General features: G+C 47.6%; 1 protein-coding gene across 1 annotated transcript in view; it reads right to left on the bottom strand.

Moving 5' to 3' along the window:
* The window catches only part of LOC138453536 (alpha-1-antitrypsin-like protein GS55-MS), a 137,787-nt gene extending 123,779 nt beyond the window's left edge, over nt 1-14,008 (bottom strand). The window contains exon 1 of the mRNA XM_069606502.1: nt 13,409-14,008. Coding sequence (XP_069462603.1) covers nt 13,409-13,922 — 514 coding nt within the window. The 5' untranslated portion in view covers nt 13,923-14,008. The remainder of the gene's footprint in view (nt 1-13,408) is intronic.
* Nucleotides 14,009-24,015: the final 10,007 nt, after the last annotated feature.

Raw genomic sequence — 24,015 nt, 5'->3', positions numbered from 1 at the left:
ACACTCTTTATCCCACAGGCAGTGGCCAAAGGTGCTCCACTCCCACAGAGGCTCCCGTTACACGCTCCGTTTCCCTGCGCAGCCCCCAGAACCATGCACTGCAAGCCCCTTTTCATTCTTCTTCCCACAATAGGTTTGGGATCAGCCTGAGGGACCAGGGTACCTTGAAGTTTCGAAAGAAGGGTAGATTGCAGCAGATGGTGGGGGGAGAAAGGGGAAGAGATTTCTCCTTCATCCGAGGCTCCTAGGGTGGGGTCCCTAGGAGGGCCAACCATCATGTGAATTGGATAGTGGAAAGCCCTGCGTGACCGCTCCAAGAAGAACAGAAAGGTTCCAAGAGTTCCAGGGCATTCAAAGTTTGTTTTCGTTGTTGTACAGCTCCCCCAACACTGAGGCTCACCTGAGGCTCACCACAAAGTGAAGTCCAATCCAATCCAGGCCAGTCCAGTCCCGTGGGTCAGGTCCTCCGCGGAGCCACTAACACCCCCAGCGGGCCGTCAACACCCCGCGCCCTTTCCCCGCGGGCTTCACCCGCTCGGGTTGGGGTCCGCGGCGGAAGTAGGTGAGGGGGCGTGGCCAGGAGTACAGCGTCCCTCCAGGGACAATGGAAGCAGCAGCGGGCCGCCAACACCCCGCGCCCTTTCCCTGCGGGCTTCACCCGTTCGGGCTGGGGTCCACGGCGGAAGTAGGTGAGGGGGGCGTGGCCAGGAGTACAGCGTCCCTCCAGGGACAATGGAAGCGGCAGCGGGCCGCCAACACCCTGCGCCCTTTCCCCGGGAAAAAGGGGTTATGCTGTCCACCCACATGTGGCCTTTACTTGTGCCCTGAACAGTAGCCATAATCGGGGGGAAAATAGCTGCACCAGTGTCCAGGATTGCAGCCTCTCTTGCCACATCCTAGGCAAATGCTCATGACTTATTTGCCCTCTCACCATTTCCCCTCCTTACCCCCATATCCGGTTTTCAACAATACTCTGCGTTATAAAGAGAACTTAAAAATTACACATAATATAGAGTCATTCAAATATATAAATCCTTACAGAACTATGTTAGGCACAAAGTGTACAATTGTGCATTATTCCCGCCATCTTGACTTGGGAGACTACAAATACCAGAATGAATTTCAGCAAAAGGCAATAAAAGGGCTTCTACGTGAGCACTGGGAACATAGAAGATCTTTAAACCATATTGGGGCATTACATATATACACAAGTGTAAGAGCCATTGTACACGGGCCAAAGTGTAGGTTTTCATTGACACAGTAGGACCACTACATATCCTAAAACAACAACTCCCTCCAGCGGTGACAACAGGCGGATCTATGCAAATTGACATTAGCTCTATGTATCCTAAGGCAACAGCTCCCTCTAGCAGTGACAACAGGCAAAGTGTTTTTCTCTACTATGCATGACTGCATCGGGGACAAACATACAACCAGAGGCCATGGCCGGTGGTGCAGAAAAAAACAAATCTATGGAATAACAAAACCCTTGCAATTCAATGAAATAAACTTTAGTTAGAGGGACATTAAGGTGAGAACTTAATGCAACAAAAACCACTCAAATTCAGCTAAAGCCACCTTAACTTCATGTCCACTGTTGCGAAGCCTTTCACCACAATGATGACATCACAGATGACATCCCTGGTGACATCACAAATTACAACATACATGTCACCACTGATTACATCTGCGATGGCATCAGACATAACATTTATTATTTTGTATTTATAAAGTGCACAAACAGCCCTTGGACACCATGACTTCACTAATAAAAGCTTTAATTAACTAAATAACATTTTAAGTTGTGGCCTTAGCCGTGTCCTTTGCCTTGGCTATGGTTAGTTGCTAGTTAGTGTTGTACAGTATACAGTGGCCATGGCTGAAGACAGTGTCACTGGCCATGGCTAGAGGCCATCGATAGTGGCACTTTAATGAGTTAAAATACAGTGTTCCTGGAAGAAGGCTGTGACCACTGGCTATGGGTAAAGGCCATGGCTACTGCGAAGTTAGTGTTGTAAAATATACAGTGGGCATGGCCGAAGGCTGTGGCCACGGACCATGGCAGAAGGCCATGGCTAGGTATACTTTCATGTTTGAAAATATACAGTAAGCACGGCCGAAGACCATGGCCACTGACCATGGCTGAAGCCCATGACTTCTGCGCCCCTAAATGTGTCAAAAATATACAGGGGATACGGCTGAAGGCCATGGCTAGTGGCTGGTTTGTGTTGTGAAATATAAAGTGGACACGCCACAGTCTATGGATGAAGTCTATAGCTAGTGGCCCCTTAATGTTTTAAAATATACAGTGGGCATGGCCAATGGCCATGGCTACTGTCCAGTTAGTGCTGTAAAATATATAGGAGAGACGGCTGAAGGCCGTGGCCACCAGCCATAGCCAAAGGCCATGGCAAATGGCTCCTCAATGTGTTAAAATATACAGTGGGCACAGCTAAAGGCTGTGGTCACTGTCATCAGTGATGTCATCAAGGATGTCATTAGTGTGGTCAAAGGCTGCACAACGGGGGGGTGGTGAAGTTAAGGAGGCTTTAACTGAATTTCAGAATTCTTTTGCGTTTCGTTCCCACCTTAACATCTCTGGAACCTATGTTTTTTCCTTAAAAAAAACAAAAAAAAACATATATATATATATCTATATATATATATATTCCAAAGAAAGGGAAAAAATGATTTCTTCTTCTTCCCAGAGAGGATGGCACTCCAAACAATGAAATACTCGCCAGAGTAACGCTTCGTCCGTTATTGAACACAAAAAGCAATGGGTTTTCCTTTAAAAATATCCAGTTTTATTGCGGCATCAGCCAAAGTAGAAAATCACACGGTACAACGCGTTTCACAGCTTCCTCGCTGCTTGATCACGTACAAGTGAGTGCTCAGTGACATTGTGTAGATATATCCACCATTTCCCAACTCTATGGTTCTACAGCCAGTGGTGGTCCCTTTTTAGTTTTCGTTGCTACCAAAACTCAGCCTATTTGAGCTAATAAGCATGGTTGCCATTTTGTAAATGGCTATTACGAAAGCTTTCATATACACAAAATTGCTAACATGCCTTTATCAGGACAGACATAACCGTGGGAATGTAATTGTAATTCCCAGCCTTTTTGACACATTCTTATATGCGTTCAGTAGTGCATTGTTAATTATGGAAACCTTGCCAGATTATTTCGCTCCTATTAAAGCGTTGCCTGAGGCGAAAATAACGTGAATAAACAATGCAACCACTTCAATTGCAGAGGTTTTTAAAGGCAAATGGTATGTCAACCTTAATGGACCAAAAAGAAAATCTGAACCTTAAAGTGCATAGTGCTAATAGATTGTAAACAGGTCAAAGTGCATGAATCAATATATATTGAATGCTAATCAATAAAGTGCATAGTGCTTAGCTTTGCGTAACCATTTAAAGTGCACATTTGCATGAGGTTCTCATTTAGCATGGATTCATAAAGTGCTTAGTGCAAATGTAATTTCACTGAGGATAGAATAATAAAGTGCATAGTACATAAACACACATATTAACTGAAAAAACCTTAGTTAAGGTGCAGTTAAGTTGTGCATGCTTAACGCAACAAAACCCTTGAAATTCAGCAGATGTGGGAAGTCATGACAAGCTTAAATCGGCGCACTCCCATTGATGTCCGCCATAATGGCATTTTATTTGTCAGTGTGAATCCCTTCTCTTATAAATATGTGCTCATGGGCTTTGCAACAGGAATGTGCAGAGTAAAGCTGGTCATGACTTCCCACATTCCCTGAATTTCAAAGGTTCTGTTGTGTCAAATCTGCACAATTTAACTGCACTCTGAGTTTTTTTCAGTGAATTTCATGGGTTTTGCTATACCATTGTTTATTTTACGGGCCACCAACCATAGCCTTCGGCGTGTCCACTGTACATGCTCCCCCAATATTATTCTTTTGGACTCACTAGGTGGCCACGGCCACTATACAGGTCTTTCAGGCCCACTAGTCAGGGCCTTCAGCTGTGCCCGCCGTATATTTGAAAAACATTACATGTTCCCCAATATGTTTCTTTTGGACCCACTCCATGGCCACTATACATGTTTTTCGGGGCCACTAGCCACAGCCCCACAGCCTTTGGCTGTGCTCACTGTATATTTTAAAACACTACCGGGCCACTAGAAATGGCCTTCGGCCATGTCCACAGTACATGTTCCACTAATCTGTCTGTTTTGGACCCATGGCATAGATGTCTTGCGGACCCACTACAATAATAAAAGGCCAATTCGAACATGTTTACATTTGATGTGACATGCAGGTTGCGCATAGGCGTATTAACGGAGCTATCCGATTAGCAATGGGAAATGCAGGTGCGTGATCGCAAGGATTTCTTGACCAGTAATATTTATGATATAAGCACTAAGACAATGAAATATACGTTCTTCTTTGTGTAGAGTATTATTTATGGAGCAATCCATTTGGCCTGGTTGGGCGTGAATTTTCTGGTAGGACTACTGCTTCGGCGGGGGCCGAAGTAGCCATCCCTGTCTGATGAAAATGTCTGTTTATTTATAAATGGGACTACTGGATCCAATTGCTGGCTCAACGTTTTTTGGACATCTACTGATTTGTTATGACTCCAGATTCTACTCTTTAGGGTGTTACATTGGCTTATTCCCAGGCGCCCACGAATAACTGAAAAGGATGACAAATGACTCCCTTTACAGTGTTCAGAAACTCCACATCTTGTATGTTGCCCTTTGTGATTAAACGTGTTTCGATGACTAAATCATCTTTTTCAAATCAGGGCTATTCGTATTACAAAAAGTTTTTTATAATTTGATCATTTACACATGTTAAGCACATACCATGATATTCCCATATTGACAACATATGAGAGTCATTGATTTATCAAGTGAAAAACATTCAAGTCAACACATTTTTGAAATCAGAAATACACAAATTAAAAACGATTAAATAAAATTAAATTAAAGAAAGGCCAACAGGACAACCCCACCGAAAGAGTTCCTCGAAAGATATACTATCACTCCAGATTCTAGTTTGGACTTGAAGTCGTAACTGGTGTCTTATTTTAACTGACAGAACTCCTTTTTTTAAGCAATTGACCTTCATGAGTTAATGTAAAAAATACATGCAGTCAGTGCTAGACATGGAAAGAAATTACGCAGGGATCGTGTTCCTCCTTGGGGGTGTGGGGAGACTGAGGCGCGCCCCATGCCAGGTCACGCAGCCCAGCATCTCTTCATGGAATCCAAGCCTGTGGATCTGCATAAAAAGCAAAGAGAATTCCTGGAACAAAAGTATGCTCACAATTGTAAATTAGAAACATGTCTGTGATGGTGATTCAGCAAGAATCCTTTTGAGTGAGTAATGGAAGTTAGAGTCTGCTATTTTCAATGGTCATTTCTTTCCATGTCTAGCACTGACTGCATGTATTTTTTACATTAACTCATGAAGGTCAATTGCTAAAAAAAGGAGTTCTGTCAGTTAAAATAAGACACCAGTCACGACTTCAAGTCCAAACTAGAATCTGGAGTGATAGTATATCTTTCGAGGAACTCTTTCGGTGGGGTTGTCCCCTAACAAAAGAAATGACTGTAAATGGCAAGATTTGTATACCAACTTGGACAGCTTCTTAACAGGATGTGAGGCCTTTTTCTGTTTCTGCATTCAGTCTAGTACAGTCTTCTGAAGGATGGGGGTGGTCGTGGGTGAGAACTCATCTTGGGAACACATGTGGGCGATTCCTGGGCTAGCCCATGCTACTCTGGAGCCCTGGTAAGGCCAAGTTTGCCAGACCAATCTTGTTCCGCCGCATTTCCTACCCTGGCTGCAATTGGGTCTCGATTCCTGCAGATACCATTCACGACTGGAACCTGCACTGTGGCCTCAACCACTGGCTATCAGTGCCATTTCTCTATAGATTCCATCAGATCATTGGAGCTGTGGTATTTAAGCAGGGTCGGACTGGGGCATAACATTGTCTCGGGCACCAATGAAAAAGTGGGCCACAGGTGGAAATGGCAAGGTATTCATTTGGCCATAGACTGTTTCATTAGTACCCAAGGGGGACGTTTTTCATTAAAATGTGATGCAAATTGTGCATTTTAAAGAGTATTTATTCAGCAACACTGGTCAAAAATACTAGCCACATGTTGACGCACCTTATCAAACAGGCCTGCATGGGACAAACAAGTGGCCTACTTTTGACCCAAAAAACTAACTGGCCTTCGCTAGCATTTTGTGTTTTTGGTTCGGGCATTGCCCTATAGGTAGGTCCGAGCCTGTATTTAAGACTGCTGCCTGCCCCAGTTATAAATCTTCGTTAACTTGAAATGTGCAACCGTGTCCGTCTTCTGTGCCCAATTCCACTGCCGCCGAAATTGTTACCATCTATCCTTTGGGTTGGGGTACTTGATGTGGAGGGGGGAGGGGGGAGGGCAATGTGAGAGATGCACGCGGGAATTCTGGGAGAAGAGCTTGCTCTTTCAAAGGGTGGATAGTGGTTATTGCAGGATGGTTGTGCTGGCGAACGTGTGTTGCAACGTGAAGGTGCATACCTCAAAGTACACGATGCAACTTCTAGAGTACAACAGTCGTATATCAGATGTACTCGCCAGGCCTGAATATTCACCGTTTCTGCTCTGGATACAGCGCTCCTTTGGCACATGGTCAGAGATGGGTGCAAGTAACGGTGCGATAAATGAGTACCAACAAAGGTCGGGTGATATTGGGTGTATATTTTTTCTATGTAAAGCGGTAAGTGCTATATAATAACACATCATTATCATTTGGTCGTGGACGTCTTCATACATTCACAGTAATTTGGTAATATGGGCCTATACACACTGATCTTAACGATACATATGGCGATCCATTCTTGTATGAAATGTACATCACATTATAGCGATATCGTAACCATATTTTTTGTAGTGTACAATGATATGTGATAGCACTTCCTGTTTTGTCAACGGTGAAAGGTCGCGTTCCATCGCTTCCCACAATATCACTTTGGGGTGGGGTCAAATGACATCACTTCCTATGACGTCCGCAGGGGTCAAGGGTCATGTAATGTCACTTCCGCTACCCCTGGTATTTTGATGAAATGACGTCCCTGCTGTGCACAGCTCGGTCGCCTTGAGCACTGCTGCAAGGAGGGCATTCCCTCCATCCCACAGGACGCCACTGCATATACTCGCTGCTCGTTTCCTGCTGCTAAACACCTGCTCCATTCAAGGCTGCATTCCTCTCGCTCTGTCCCCAGATCTGGGAGCTTGGTGTATCCACAGTGCCGGCTTCCAAACCCAGGAGGTCCCAGTCACCTGGGCTCGGAGTGGAGGATTTCCTCTTGGTGGCCGCTGCTGGCAGCGGGTGGGACCCACTGCTGTCATTCTGGTGTCGGGTCTAGCCAGGTCGTGTGTCCTCGGAGGTAGTACACTGGTGTGTCTCGGCCAAGGCCGGTCAAGTTGGCGGTTGCAGCAGGCACGACCCGGACTGCAGACCTTATTGCAGCGCTACAGCAAAAACTCAAGAGGCAGCCAGTCTAGGGCCCAATTGCCAAACAGCTGCCCATCTAACAACTGTACAATGGAGTCCCTCCCTGCTCCCAGACTCTGGCAAACAAGTACCATGCAGAACAAGCATCCACGAGCAGATACAGGGGGTGACATCCACGAGCAGATACAGGGTGTGACATCAGACAGCAATAGAGTGAGCTTGAAGCTGAACAATCTCTACTGCGCTGTGCGGGTCTTAGCTGGTCTGCAACAAAGCGAAAAGGAAAAATGCACATGATATCGGCGCTAATCCGAGGCACCATGCCATCGAAAAGAAAGCAGCCCAGGTGTGTGATCCGAATAGCAGGACAAGCCATCACGGTAACCATCGACACGGGGGCGTCTGTAAATGTCATGCCTCACTCAACGTCCCTCCGCCCATCCCTAAAATCCACAGCCACTCTTTTATGCACCTATGGCAGGAAGAAACCAATGCCAGTTATCAGGCGTTTTCGCGTGGAGCTCACAAGAGGGAATGTCAGTTTACAGTAAAAAAAAAAAAACTACGTCATCGACACAGGATTAGAATGGCTATTGAGCTGGGAGGCCGCCAAAGATCTGGGCCTCGTCGAATTTGTCTGCAATGTATCCACAGCTGAGGAAGTCCAGACCCTGCTCGCCAAACCCCATAACATGCTATATGGCATTGGATCCCTCAAAGGTTGGCTGGTGACGCTCCATATCACATCTGTCCAACCCAAGGCTTTGAGGGACAAAAGGACGCCATTCCAGACGCTGCCCCTAGTGGCCAATGAACTCCAAGAACTGGTGAAAGCAGATTATATTGAAAAAGTGATGGGACCCACCCCCTGGGTCTTCCCCATGGTCATCACTCACACACCAAAATAGCCAAGGAAGATGCGAGTGTGCATCGACATGCACCCCTTCGCCCCAACACTTGCCACAGAGCGACATGTCACCCCCGCTCACGATGAAATTATTGTGAATCCGACGGGTTCACAAATGTTCTCCAAGCTGGACATCAATGCTGGCTACCACCAGTTAAAACTCCACAAGGACTCCCGCTACATCACCACTTTTTGCGTCAACCCTCAGTCTGCGGAGGTACAAGCAGTTGAACTTCGGCATGCCCTCAGCAGCCAAAGTCTTTCGACATGCTATCCAGACAGTCCTGCAGGGACCCCCGGGGTCCTCAACATCAGGGGCAATATCCTCATATTTGCAGTTGACACGGCAGAGCACCTATCACGGCTGGCAGTGGTTTTGGACCGCCTGGACAACACAGGACTCACCCTACACAGTGAGAAATGTGAGTTTCTCAAAGAGGAACTGGCTTTTTTTTGGGTTACGTTTTCAACAGTAGGGGAGTGTTGTCAGACCTTGTCAAGATGGTGGACATAAAAGCGGCTTCAACCCCTACAGGGCGCAATGAATTCAAATGTTTCCTTGGGATAGCGATGCACTGTGACTGGATGATCAACAACCTAGCCACACTGAAGCGTTGAGAGATTTGACCAATACCTCTGCAAAGTGGCACTGGGACAACAGGTGCCAAGAAGCATTCCAGATCATCAAGGACTCCCTGCCTGCTCAAACCATGATGGCCTACCACAATACGGAACTGCAGACAGAACTCCACGTAGATGCAAGCCCAGTAGGGCTGGGAGCGGAGCTATTCCAAAAGCCCCCTGCCGGTGAAGTCAAACCCATCGCATACGTATTCGGAGCACTCACCCACACCGAACAGAGGTACTTGCACATCACAGTCTTCTGGGGCTTCCGCCATTTCCATTTATATCTCTACGGTCGAAAATTCACCACAGGCTGCTAAACCCGATCTTCACTTATTACGAGTTCGACCTTGCATACCAGGTTGTGGCAAACAACCCCACAGGCTTTTTTTTGTGACATCAACGGGCTACCACAGCAGAAGAGCAGGAGTCCACGGAAACCAAAGACCATATCTGTCAAGTAGTTGTTGCATACCCAATATTCCTGGAGGACTCACACAGGAGCGTCAGGAACTTCTGTAAGGCAAGGAAAAATAGGCCCAGCCCCCCCCCCACAACCAGGAGATCATCCAGCCAAGTAGAGGTGATTTATGTCATGCGCCTCTATGTTGTTGGCAACTGGGCTCTAGAGCTGCTGTGGGGGGACAGGAGGGACAAGATAAGAGAAGGCAGGAAGTTTACAGAATAAAACCACCTTATGATTTAATGGGATAGTCACCTTTCAGTAGTAAGACCCTCGAAAGAACCACCAAGAACAGGAAAGCCAAACTCCTGAAAATCCACTGGCTACAGGGACAAGCACAAAACACTCCTGGAGTCATGCACCACAAGATTCAACATGAAAACCAAACACTAATTACCTATAATGAAGGCTCGATCATCCGTGCATCAAGATTGCAAGACGCTGTTTATTTCTGGTCCTCTAGCTTTAAAGCCGGAACATATGATCACATGATTTACGTGACGTCCTTAATGAACTTTGTGCCTCTGGCGGGCCCTCTTGGTGTTGGAACTGGCGTCCATTAGGAAGCGCCATATTGGAGACAGTATTGCCTCTTCTTGCAGTCCGCAGACCAGCATTGCAGGTGCGTGACAGTTTAACAGCACTGTGGACCCCGGTGGATTATGAGAACAGCTGCTAAATAACAGCTAGTCCACCAGGATTGCCAGTGTCTCCCTGGTAAGAGTGGAGCGTGTTGCCCCGTTCTCCTAGGGACTCCAAAAGTGGTCCACATGATGAAGCCCCAGGCCATCAGTCTATCTGCCATTGCGGAAGCCACCATCCAAGACCCATGCTGCGATTTCATGAAAAATGCAGTAATGTCGGCAGACTGGAACACATTTCTATGACACAACCACACGAAGACGGCTCAAGGGTTCCTGACAGGAATTTTCACCGTCCGCCATGAATTCTCCATCACGTCGCGTGGCCGCCTCCTCAGAGGGGCTCGAATCATCATCCCTCATAGCCTCCAAGACAGAATTGTTGGTCTCGCCCATGAAGGGAACCAAAGCCTAGCGCATACCAAGTCGTGAATCAGGAGCAGTGTGTGGTTCCCACTTCTGGACTCAAAAGTGGACGAAGTTGCATCATCCTGCAGCTGGTATACCCCACCCCGAGACCAGATCCATCTGTTCTGCCCCTCAAGGAAAATCTCCCTGGAATCCTTCAGCATCGATCTCTGCACGGTCTGGGAGCGAGTATACCTATTGGTGGCCATTAATGACTACTCTAGATACCCCGGATTGTGTGGTCTACCTCTGCACCTGTAATACTGCCGGCCATGTTTGCGACGAGGTCTCCCTCATTCAGTAAAAAGCGATAATGGCTCTCCATTTCAGGGAAAAAACTTTCAAAAATACCTGGAGGACCTGCAGGCCCGCATCATGCCCTACTGCCTCCAAGCAAATGGGGACACAGAACCGTTCATGTGACACTGAACAAGACCCTCCACATTTCCAAAGCTCAAGGGCTCCCCTTGCAACAGAAACTATTGTTTCCTGAGGAAATACCGACTCAGCCCACATACGTCCCCGACACCCCACCATCATGTTTGTGGTGGTTCTAAACTCATCCATACCTCACCACAAGTCAATACCAGTGAAAACCATTAACCATTGACAGGTACATTCCAAACGCCTCTATGTCAACACACGCAGGAGCAACAATAGAAATGCCAAAACATCACAAGTTCACGTGGAAGGTCGTGTTTTGGTTCTTAAGAACCCAAATGTAGCGGTGCTGAACCAACGTTCAATGACACTCAATGGACTATGGTGGAAAAACAGGGCACCCTGGTCACCACACGTCGGAGACCGGATCTAATCTCCAGGAATTCGTCATGGTGCAAGAAGCTACCGCAGCAAATGTGGTCAGAAACCCCCGGCACTGCAGCTACGACAGACCCTAGGGAGGAATGTGAATGCCCCACTAGTCGTTTAGAATTCACTGAGGAGGAAGAAACACCCCCCACGAGGAGCCAGAGACTGTTCCAGAACAATCACTGCAGAGGACAAAGCAATCCCGAAGGAAGTTAGTCCCACACAGGTGTCAGGTCGGCACTATGAAAGGTACACCCAGCGTGCAGTGCTGGCACCACCCGTGAGACTCAGAAACTATACCTGTTCGTGAAGAAGCACTCCATTTGTAATATGTTTGCAACCTCAGTTAGTTTATTCTTTGTTAGATGGAAAGGAAAAGGAATGTTTGGTCCCAACGCTGTAGCCACCCTCCAGAGCACTTCCGACACGTCACCACACATGGGTGGGGACAGGAAAAATAAGGGTGCGGCGCAAGGCTTCTGGATGACCTGCTATGAGCATCACCGGAAGAGTCTTCAGATAGTCCAGAACAAGGCCCTGCAGATATGGTCTGGAGCTCCATTCTTCACAAGTATAGCAGACCTTCACAGAGAACTGGACATCAAGATGTTGGATGAACATCTAGCGAAGGTGAGTAACAACTTCTGCCAAGGACTGGATCAGAACCGTCCTAAACCCTCTGATCAGAAGGCCGACTGCTACCCGCAGCCCATCACGGCGAAGACCCTGTGAAACCAGCCCTAAAATGATAAGTCCACACAGACCATGAAGAATCCCAACCCACGACTACATACTCAACCCGAAAGGATGGAGTAATGAGGCTCAAGCCTCTGTATCCAAAAATCACAGCTGATGGATAAAATCTATCAGCAAGAAGAAGACAGATAGAGGTTCTGGATCAGGACGGAGCTAGGGCGTGCCATGCACCCATCTGCCGTCTCCCGGTCTCTTATGATCCGCAGGCCCAGTACTGTGGCGTAGGCTGTTCCCGGGCCCCCACAAAAATGTTTGCGCTGCGGCGCCACCAGAGGGGCCTCAGTGGAGTGGCAGCAACAACACACACGAAAGTTCAAGTTGACAGTCTAACACATGCCCCGTTATTGTAGCACTGCAGGCCAGTGCCTAAGTCTGGAAGATTACAACACTTATACAGAGGAGCTTTGTTCCCTGAATACATTTCTGTACTGTGCAAATGCAAGGCAATCGGTATGTTTGCTGCACACCGCGCAAAGGGTGTGGTGCATTCCTGTATGCATATATATACACACGCGGGGATTAGAAGTCAGCCCTCTGCTGCTTTCAGTGGCAATGAACAACGTAGCATTGCTGCAGCTGCCCGTCTCCCACGCAAATGCTGACGGGACCAGTGCAACTTACTAAAGAGAAAAAAGAGGGGAATGGTTTAAATGAAAGGTCAGAGCTGCACCCAGTTGAACAGTTAAATCTTGGTATAATTCGGCACGCCCGATTTACAAGCCTATGTTGCGCCCTAGGAAAGCAAACGCCGCCCTTTGCGCGCCTCCGCCATTGGTGACAGGACAATCTCAGGACCAGCAGCTTTTCCGGTGTTACATGCAAACATCATCTCAGCTAGTTCTTGCCTCGGCGGGAAACGGAGTAAAACGTAACCCTAGCTGGCTATGGGCAGCACTGCTGCATACTCCGATACTTCCAAAGGCAAAGAAATGCGCCATATTCAGCCTGACAGGAATCTCTGCATCCAGATGTCAGAAAAGCGTGCTACTCGCAAACCGTCAACTTTGCCTCATTAGGTTACCAAGAAAGTAATCATAGGACTTAGCAAAAAAAGTCACAGGCTACCTGCATATCATTGCCAACATGCTCCTGCATTACTCCATCTCCAACCAAGCATCTATGTCACATTTTATATAGCGCGTCATGAGAGTTTATATTGGTTTCATTCAATTACTTCAAAAATCTGTGCCACGATTACCCAATTTAATGAGAAAATGAATAATGTTGCCAGCCAATAACAGTTTAAAAGCAGAGATTTGAACCGCCATGGTTTCAACCCAGAGCGAGTTATCACTCACTCACCTCTGAAGTAAATGAAGTTGATGAGGACCAGTACGGTGCACGTGTCAAGACGCTTCAGCAAATCCACAATTTTGCCTTTTGTTTGCGCCTCAACGTAACTGTTTATCTGCTGTTTGGCTTCCTCCTCATTCTGAAAGTCAGTGGGAAAGGTTTCCGAGTGATAATGTTTTTTGACGTCGGCCAGGAAGGTTTGCAGCGGCTCGAGTTCTTGCTGGATGAAGAGGGCGTTTCCCATGCGCAGCTGCAGGAGGCTGTGGGGGGAATTGAGCGCCTGGATGAGGTGTTGGAAGCCGGCATGCAGCTCCTTGGAAGGCACCTCGCCAGGGCGAAAGCCCAGACCCTTCATGAGCTGGCCGAGCGTCTCAGATCTGGCCCCCAGGGACAGCATGGCCAGGGCGGTGGAAATGCTGACAGGGGAGAAGAAAATGTTCTCGGCTCCTGCAGCGGCGGCAACATGCTTATAGATCTCAAAGGCAAATTGTGTATTCGCGGATGCTACTTTCTGACAAGCCATGGCGATTTCAAGCTCTTCTCTTCTGGCTCCGGTGTTGTATGCTATCCTGCCTCTTATGGTAGCTTGTGGGAGTTAGTGTTCAGCAATCTTCGGAGTCACAGCCACGTGATGGCTGCAGCCATACATGCAGCCAGAAATGAAAAGCTAATGTCATAGCCGCCCTCCTACATCTCTGTTCCTGGGATTGGCCAGTGATCCGAGTAGCTCCACCCCTGTCCTAGAGTGCCTGTGTCCATCATTTAAGCAGTTCTCATATTTTCTTCTTTTGTAGCGGCCCAGAGAGAGGAAGGGGAGACTGGGAAAGAGGGGGTTTGAAGAAATTAAGTCGCATGGAGTAGAACCGAGCTCTGGGGCTGTGATGGGAATACAGGAGCTCGAGGCACACACGGGACTGAGCAGGAACAAAGGAGGGACCCTTCTGCACCGACACACAACACAAGCACAGTATTTGAAAGGCTACCAAGGATTAGAAAAAGCCCTGTAGAGTGGTTTAATTGCTGGGATCAAAAAATAATAAAAATCACATAAATGAAAAACATTTGGACTTTTCTGTTTCATGACACCAACGTAACATTGTTTACTCCCCCATGTACGTAGACACATCAACACGGAAGAATGCCATATTAAGAGCGGGCTAATCACCATGTTGCTGAAACGAAGCACCTGAATGTTTTATGGAAATGCTTAACTCAAGGTGGTCTGTTTAGGGGGCTTCGTGCATGGACAACATTGTGTGATGAATGTCAACTTAACTATTTCATAACTTGTGTGTTTTATCACTGTTCTATAGCCAAAACATTAATGAAAAGAGATATTATACCAAGCAAAAGGAGTGTTTAGCGAACAATGGTTTCACACCTGTCTGCATCAGGCGTGCCTGTAAATAAGTGAACACAAGGTAGGCTGCAGTCTTGTGGCAGGATGGATGCCATACTCCCACTTGTCATGAATCCTCCTTGCATGTTAATTCCACTCTCTTTATCACGGAGAATGGTCATCATGGTTTCCACAGTTATGTTGCCTGTTTGAAAACCATTATAACGCACTTCAGCAGGGCAGTTTCTAATCCATTTGGTGCCCAGAGCGAAACACTAGGAATACACCCCCCACATCTCATCCCGCGCCCCAGCCCCACCGCACCCCACGCGCCAGCCCCACCGCACCCCGCGCCCCAGCCCCACCGCACCCCGCGCGCCAGCCCCACCGCACACCGCGCCCCAGCCCCACCGCACCCCGCGCCGCAGCCACACTCCCAAACTACACCATTAAGGGACTCCTACCCAAAGTCAAACAGTCCGTTACACAAGGAATGAATTGCCATTTGCAACAGTGGGCCACTTTTTCATTGGTGCCCAAGACAATTGTATGATATAGTCCAACTTAGGCTGCAGATAATGAGGACTGAGCACACCAAGAGAACATGAATATGGCACAGGATGCAGTATATGCAACCAACAAAGAACACAAGATTCTGAAGGGGGTTTGGAGGCAACCTAAGCCAAAAGGGCAATGACAAGGAGACTCCCAAACACAATAAACAATCACTTTAAAATTCTTTCAATGGGAATCAAGTGTATGCTTTGATACAGTAAAGTCTGACTGTTCACTTGTTATAAGGAGACATGGAACCAGATTATTTATTTATTCGTGCAATGTTTGTCGGGTACCTATTTATTTATGCAATATTTGTCGGATACAGGTATCCGACAAACATTGCATAAATAAATAATCTGTGTCCAGGTACCCGACAAACATTGCATAAATAAATAAATGAACTGGGTCATGGCTTAAAGAATATTTACTCAGCAACACTGATCAAAACTATTATCAGCATAATGAAGTAACTCATCACCAGTGCCATGGAAGTGGTTTAAAGTGGAATTGATATCAAGTTTGGAAAAGAAGCAGCATGAAAGAAATAGCGCCACTTTAAACTATTATTTTGGGAGAGGCAAAGCTGCCTACAGTGCACGCCCACGCCCCACACTACCTCCCCTCCCAACACAATGTCAGCATGAAACCATTCAGTGACTAATGGCCCACCATTAGCAGTTTCCTGCCTGCATTGTGATGGGAGGGGCTGGTTTTAGCTGCAGGAGGACCTGAAGTGTTTTAATTGTTGTGCTTATGACCCCACTCCAAGTGGCGCAAAAGTGGTCAGAGGAAGCCTCTGACTTCTGTAATGTTACGTAGTACTTGTGACATTACAGTCGGAAGGGGCAGCGCCAGTACCTGACCCACAGAACTTTCCCCACGGCAATGAGCCGCCCCACAGACTGGGGAATTTTATCCCCTCCAGAGGCTCCAGTGTAGCGGGGTAATTGCGAACCCCCCTTGCGGTTGTGCCCCGGGCAGCTGCCCGCCTCGCCCGGGACAAGAAACGGGCCTGCAGCTCAGGTTTAACAATTTATCCCAGAGCATGGATTAGCATTCTTTTTTATTTATTTTTCCATTTGTGCTTTGGTTTCCAACAAACCTTGCACACGAACATGAATATTTAAAAGTCTCCTATGCACAATTAGACAAACAATACAGGCCATAAATATAAACCATCTCCCCAGATAATACAAAATCATACACAAATATAAACTAGTCAAGTCACACAGCATTCTTGTTGCAGCTCAATTAAGCCTACACATTTCACAATAACAGAACAATGAAGTATCTGTTAAGTATAAAAGCAAAATTCTATAACTTTTTTCCCAAACCTTTTATTCAAACAAGGATGTGAGACATACATAGACAGTAAAATATGGCTGAATGCATAATGCACAAAATTCCCGGCTCCAACAAGCCATCCCACCACCGAGGCGCTAATGCGAAAATGCATAACCCTGTTAAAATAACAAAGTACCACACCAAGGACATCACATCAGGGAATAGTTTGAAAGTAGAGACGGTTCAAAAGTTAGGGAGGGAAAATTCTGGTAATAGTCAACAAATGGGAGCCAGAAATCTAGATACCAAGGCAGCGCATTGTTTTACACATGCTGTAACTTTTTCGTCAACCAAGATGTCCCATACCTCCATCCACCATTGTGCCAATACTGGCCCCATAGGAGCCTTCCACGATCGTGCTATTGATATTTTAGTTGCTAAAAATTGGTGTGTCGCCGATTGGGCTCTGCAACCCGATTTAGGTTACACAACTTCCACTGAGCGACGCGATAGGCCAACTAGTGGAGCCAGGGGTAAATCCACGGCAGTTCTCTCCTTAATGTGAGACAGTGCAGCAACCCAAAAAGTGTGGATCACATGACAGGACCACCACATATGAAAGTAGCTTCCCGAAGCCGCACCCCCTCCAGCAAGCCGAATTCAAAGCAGCATTCATTTTATGTAAAGTTAGCAGAGGCCGGTACCATCTGTAGCAAAGTTTATGCATACATTCTCTATTGGTTACACATCTAGAGGAGGTGTGGTTTCTAGCCCAGATCTCTTCCCATAAATCCTCGACAGGAGGTCCCACATCCGCTTTCCAAATGGCAATGTAGGAGGATCTGACGGTTAGTAAGTTGCCTCCCAAAAGTTTATAAAAGCACGAGATTCTACCCCCATCTATGCCATACTGTTGGGTACATTCCAATACTCTCACCTTCGCGGGTCACCTGGCTCCTCACAGTTGTGAAATCCAGTGCCGAATATGACCATATCTAAATCGTTCACCTTCGGTTAGTGAGAATTGAGCCTTACATTCAGACACGAGAGAGGAGAGCCCTCCTGGTACAGCTGATGCAAGCTATGCAGACCCCCATTATACCAATTTGAAAAACTATTCCCTAAGAATCCTAGGGAGAATTCTGCATTACCAAAGACTGGAGAGCACGGTCTGAAACCCGATTCACCCACTTCTTCATAAAAGCCACGTGCCAGTAATACAGCAAGATCTTTGTCGAGCTCAAGTGTGTGTCAGATCGGGGAGTTTAGTATTGTCGATAAAGGGTAAGAAAGATAACCGTCAGGAGGAGTTGGCTTTCTCAAGAGCTACCCATCTGGGAGGGGACCTCCAAGCCAAAATGTGCGAACCCGAGCAGCCACATAATACCTGAGAAGGTCCAGAGCCGCCATTGCTCCCCTCCGGGCATCGCTTAAAACCTCAGCTTTTGGAACTCTAGGCTTTTTGCCCACCCAGATAAATTGTAGGACGCTACGCTGCAGCATACGTACTTCAAGGTTGGGTATCTTAACTAGCAAGGCTTGACAAAGATACAAGAATCTGGGTAAAAGATTCATTTTTACTGCAGCGATTCGTCCCATCAGTAATATTTCCTGCTTACTCCAACGTTTAAAATCTTCGGCAAGATCCTTAAGCAACCCTGGGAAGTTGACCCAATATACATCCTGCAGGGAAAGAGGAATCCTCACCCCCAGGTACTCAATAGTGTCAGATGCCCACGGAATTCGACGGTTGTATACAAATTGTTCGTTTTACAACTGTTCGAATTACAATTGACCTTTTCACAATTGACCGAATTGTGAAGGTCAATTGTAACATATATGTGGGGGGAAACCCCCCACAGCCCCCCCACCCAATGCCAAACCCCCCAAAACCTATATATATATATATATATATATTACCAAACATATATATATATGTATATACATATTTATATATATATACGGTTAATTGTGAAAAGGTCAATTGTGACCCTTTAAATTCGGTCAATTGTTCATTCGAACAATTGTAAACGAACAATTTGGGTAATACCAATTCGACAGGTGGATCTCGCAGCGGCAATGACTTGCTTGGGCAATTGCACACTTATGGCAAGGATTTCTAGTAATTGACAGAGAAGCCAGTTCAAATCATCTTAATTCAGACATGACAGCCTCAAGGGAGGTTGGTATATTAGTTAACATGAGCAGGACATCATCGACATAAAGAGCCATTTTGTGTTGCACCCAAGCTACCTCAGTCCCTGTGATCTCCGAGTTGTCTCTGATCCTTTGCGCAAATGGCTCAATTACAAGAGCAAAAATCAAAGGAGACAGTGGACAACCCTGCTTAGTTCCATGAGCGATAGGGACAGGGGCAATTAACCCTTATTCGAGTAAAAGGTCAATGGTAGTTAGCCAACGGGCCAAATCCAAAAGCAAGCAGAACCTCACAAAGGTAGGGCCAGTGCACTCTGTCGAATGCTTTAGTAGCATCCAGTGTGAGTACTCCCAGGGCAAGACTATCCCCTCCTGGCTAGGTCAAGGATATCCAAGACTCATCTGATGTTGTCTTGTGTGCTTCGCTTTGGAATAAACCCAGCCTGATACGGATTTATCAGTTGGGGTAGAACCGTCCCCAACCTCGAGGCCAACACCTTAGAGTACAACTTGGCATCCAGGTTCAAAGAAATTGGGCTGTACGGGTGACAATCCTGTGTGGGATTCCCCAGTTTAAGTATTACAATTGTAGTTGACTCCATCGAAGGAGTAACCCTCCCTAAATTCCGGGAACAAGTTGAATAAGTTAGTCAAAGGTTTGAGTAGTTGTGGTTGAAAAATCGTATAAACGATGCTGAGAAACCATCCGGACTAGGGGTCCTGTGTTTAAGAGAAACTATTGCTATTGCCACCTCTTCCGTGGTTACAGGAGTGTCTAAGGTCTCCTGACCAGTAGACGAGAGCCTGATTTGGTAGTCTGGCGTAAATCCCAGAGATGGGGGGGCGGGCCTGCTGCAGATTCTGTGGGTAAATATCATTCAGAAACCTTCCTTTTCGCTGATTCCCTGTACTGAATATTTATGTCTGAGTCTACCAGCACTGCTATAGTATTCGTTGTATGTATGGCCTTCAATTTATGAACCAGAAATGTATTCACCATATTACCCATGGCATAATAAGATTGCTTAGCACGAATAATCGATTTGGCCGTATGTCCTGCTAAGTGTGCTTCTAGTTTATTTCGCGCTACCCGTAGGCCCTTCCTGACCATGACAGAATTGAAATGCTTATGAAGCATTTCTGAAGCGCGCATCTCCCCCTAAAGGGCCTACCTTAGGGTTCTATTCCTATAAGTGCAAGCAGTCGTGTGAGCAATCAGTTCCCATCTAATCACTGCCTTCATAGGGTCGCATACCTTGGCAGTCGGAACGGTATCAGTGCTATTTTCCCTAAAGAAATCAGTTATTGCCTTAGTTATGGAGTCCTTTCAACACCAAATCTGAGAGGGCTGGGTCGTGCAGCTTCCATGGGGGCCTGCTAACGGGGGACAATCTATCAACTGAAAGTGTACACTCAACTGCTGCATGATCTGAGAGTACATGGGTAGCAATGAGTACCTCTGATACAAACGGAATCAGAAGGAACAAGTCACTTACCTGTAACTATTGTTCTCCAGAATGGGTCTGGCATGGATTCACATGCTCATGAATATTCCCCGTCGTCAGGCCGGGAATCAAAAAGAAAAAACAGTTTCACTTTCACTTACAAACTGTCTTTCTCCGATAAACCAATCACTGAGCTCTGGGTCATACTGCCCCCAGCCAATGACTGCCCTTCTCCCTAAGCCCCTCCTCTGGCAGCCATCTTCAGATTTAATAGCCCATAAAGTGGCAGTATGACCTAGAAGAGCCACAGAGGGGCAGGAGGGAGGGTTTGCATGTGAATCCATGCCAGACCCATGCTGGAGAACAATAGTTGCAGGTAAGCAACTTGTTCCTTCTCCAGCATGGGGTCCGGCATGGATTCACATGCTCATGAATAAAGAATACATGGCAGTACAACATTACACAACCACAGGAGGTGGCAAGGCTCAACAGAAGGAAATACTCTTCCCTCCGGAACAGGCTCACCTTCAAGCGAACAGGTTGCGTAGCACTGCTTGGCCAACCCTGGACTCCTCTCTGGAATCCCTGTGAACGCAGTAGAATCTTGTGAAGGTGTGCGTGGAACTTCACGTAGCAGCCCTGCAGATGTCCAGCAGGGGCACACCAGACAGGAACGCCGTCGTCGCAGCGATCGCTCTGGTAGAATGGGCTCTCGGACGGCCGGGGAGCGGTTGGTTTGACAACCAGTGACAGTGTGTGATGCAGCCGGAGAGACACCTGGAGATGGAAGCCTTGGACAAGGCCTTCCCATGGTTCACAGGACCAAAGTTCATGAATGGTTGAGATGTCTTCCGGAAACACTTTGTGCGTGCCGCATAGAACTTCAGCGCACAAGCCACATCCAGCCAGTGCAAATTCCTTTTAGCCGGCGACAAAGGTTTTGGAAAAAACACAGGCAACACCAAAGACTTGTTGAGGTGGAATTCCGACAGAACCTTTGGCATAAAGGAGGGGTGCATCCGCAGCACCACCGTTGTGTTGTGAAAAGTCAGCTAAGGCTGTTCGCAGCAAAGGACCTGGATCTCACCTACCCTCCTGGCAGAGGTGATGGCCACGAGGAAAGCTGTCTTCCACGAAAGGAACTTGAGAGGGGCCTGATGCATATGCTTGAAGGGAGCACCCATGATCCTCGTCAGCACCACGTTGAGTTCACACGCCGGGGTAGGGGCCTTCACCGGCGGTAATGATCGAAACAGTCATTTGAGGAACTCCTTGACTAGACGGTGGGACCAAAGAGAAGACCGTCCTGGAGACCTGGTGTAGCGGGAGATAGCCGCCAGAAGCACCTTGATAGAGGCGTGCGTCTGCCCTGCCTTGACCAAATACAAGTACGGAAGAATCTGCGGAGCTGGGATATTCAGAGGGTTGGTCTTCTGCGTCCGGCACCACGTTGCTAAATGTTTGCACTTGTGCCCGTAGCAATGAAGAGTCGACGACGCTCTGGCCCTGGTAAGGACCACCCTGCAGTCCGCCGGCAGCTCATACACTCCAAACCCTAAGGCTGCAGGAGCCAAGCCTTCAGGTTCAGCGATCCTGTGTCGTGATGTAGGGTTGCGCTTCCTTCTCTGGCGAGCAGATCCAAACCACCGGCAGCTTGACCGGGGGTAACACTGACAGGCTGAGAAGATCTGGGTACCAAATCTGACTCGGCCACACCGGGGCGATGAGGATCAGCTTGCATCGCCACCGTTTGAGTTGATTGATGAGTCGCAGCAGGAGAGGCAACGGGGAAGGGGAATGCCGGCAGAACAGGCCTTCCCACAGAAAGGAAAATGCGTCCCCCATGCACTTCGGCTGGTGGAACCTTCTGGTGAATCTCTGGCATTTGGAATTCATCGCTGTCGCAAACAGATCGATCTGGGGTCTGCCTCATTTGAGGAAGAGGCTGTTCACTTGATCATGTCGAAGTTCCCACTCGTGGCAAGAGCGGTGCTCCCTGCTGAGGGAGTCGGTGATGGTGTTCTTGACTCCAGCCAGGTGAAAAGGAATGAGGAACATCTCTTGGCTGATGGCCCAGTGCCACAAGTCCTGCGCCTCTCTGGAGAGCGCCGGGTATCTGGTACCTCCTTGCTTCCTGATGTAGAACATCTTTGGTGGTATTGTGCGTGAAGACGCTCACCACCTTGCCTTTGAGTGACAGAAGGAACGACTTGAGGACCCAGAACACAGCCCGCAGCTCCAGGACATTGATGTGGAGAGCCCTCTCCTATAGTAGCCACAGGCCTCTGGCGTGGAGACGTCCAGTGTGGGCTCCCCAGCCCTCCAGGGACGCGTCTGTGGTGACTGTCTCTTGGTATGGGGGGCTCTGGAAATCCGTGCCCCGGCAATGCTGGAGCACACGCCCCACCACCTTATCGCTCGACGGAACTCCTCGTCGAGAACAATCTTGTCTGCAAAGCTTCCAGACACCTGGATCCACCAAGCGTCCAGGAATTCCTGAAGGGGTCCTATCCGCAACCTGCACAGTCAGATCAGGTTAACGGCGCTGGTAGAGCTGCCGGCGCCGTTAACCCTCTACCGCCTCATTACGAGGTCTGCTCGTGAGTCCCGCTAAGGACGTCTGGTAAAACCAGGCGTCCTTAGTGGGACCCGCTAGCAGACCAGCATGCTTACAACAGGCCCGTCATTAACGGGCCCGTGGTTAGCATACTCCCTATTCCCATTGAACCCTATGGGGGCTCAAATGGGAATGGGGATGTACCGGGTCCGGGTTCCTGGAATGGGGGAATACCGGGCCCTCCAAGGTCGGAATGGCCCGGTATTTCCCCATTCCAGAAACCCGGACCCGGTACCCGGTATGGCGGTAGCCATGCCGCTAAGAGCGGCATGGCTACCTCCATACTCGTAATGAGGCCCATGTCTTAATCCACTTAATCATATGAGATGGAAATACACCAGTTAAGGTCTAGGAGAGTTCTAACAAAACAGATAGGTCTTCACGGCCTTCCGGAATGCCGGAAAGGTTTTAATCTCACAGATTTCTCTGGGTAGTTTATTCCATGCTCTTGGACCGTAGACGCCGAATCTGCGGTCCCCTTTGCTCATATACCTGGTGCGGGGTATATGAAGCAGATTTTGATCTGCTGAGCGCAATTGTCGGGTTGGAACATTTCTCCTGATTTTATCTGATAGATATCTTGGTCCTGTCTTGTTAACACACCTATACACCAAGCAGAGTACCTTATACTCAGTTATCTCCTTTACTGCCAGCCAATGTAGGGCTCTTCTTAAACTAGAGGTTGGAGCTGATTTTTTACCTGTACGCCAGCCTAACCGCTGCATTTTGGGCCACCTGCAGTCTTCGCAACTGATAGGCTGGTATACCCGACAGCAATACATTTCCATAGTCTAACCTCGAGTTGACCAGAGTGCCAATGACTACCGCTCTGTCCTCATTCGCAATGAATGGTAGGATATGTTTCAATAGGCGTAGTGAGTGGAAAGCTGCTTGTACCTTCGCACTAACCTGAGCTCCACTTCCCATGTTATCCTCCCAGACACAGCCTACGTTTTTTATTTTCTTGGAGAAATTCAGCTGTGTCCCCAGGAAACATAGGGAGTGTAAATGCTCCCTCTGCAGATTGTGCTTTGAAGCGAATAGAGTCACTTCTGTTTTGCTGGCATTCAGCAGTAGCTGGATCGCACACATCCAAGCCTGTATTTCTTGTAGGCACCGGTCAACTATTTCGTACGTCTCCTCTAGATTCTGTATCCTCAAGAACACCTGCGTATGAGTGAAACTGTATGCCGTGCTTCCTCAGAATGTCCATGAG

Source organism: Ambystoma mexicanum, chromosome 4p (assembly GCF_040938575.1).
Source record: "Ambystoma mexicanum isolate Mex_15411 chromosome 4p, UKY_AmexF1_1, whole genome shotgun sequence".
Lineage (NCBI taxonomy): Eukaryota > Metazoa > Chordata > Amphibia > Caudata > Ambystomatidae > Ambystoma > Ambystoma mexicanum.
Note: the sequence above shows the minus strand (reverse complement) of the source record. Positions and strands in the feature narration are given on the sequence as shown.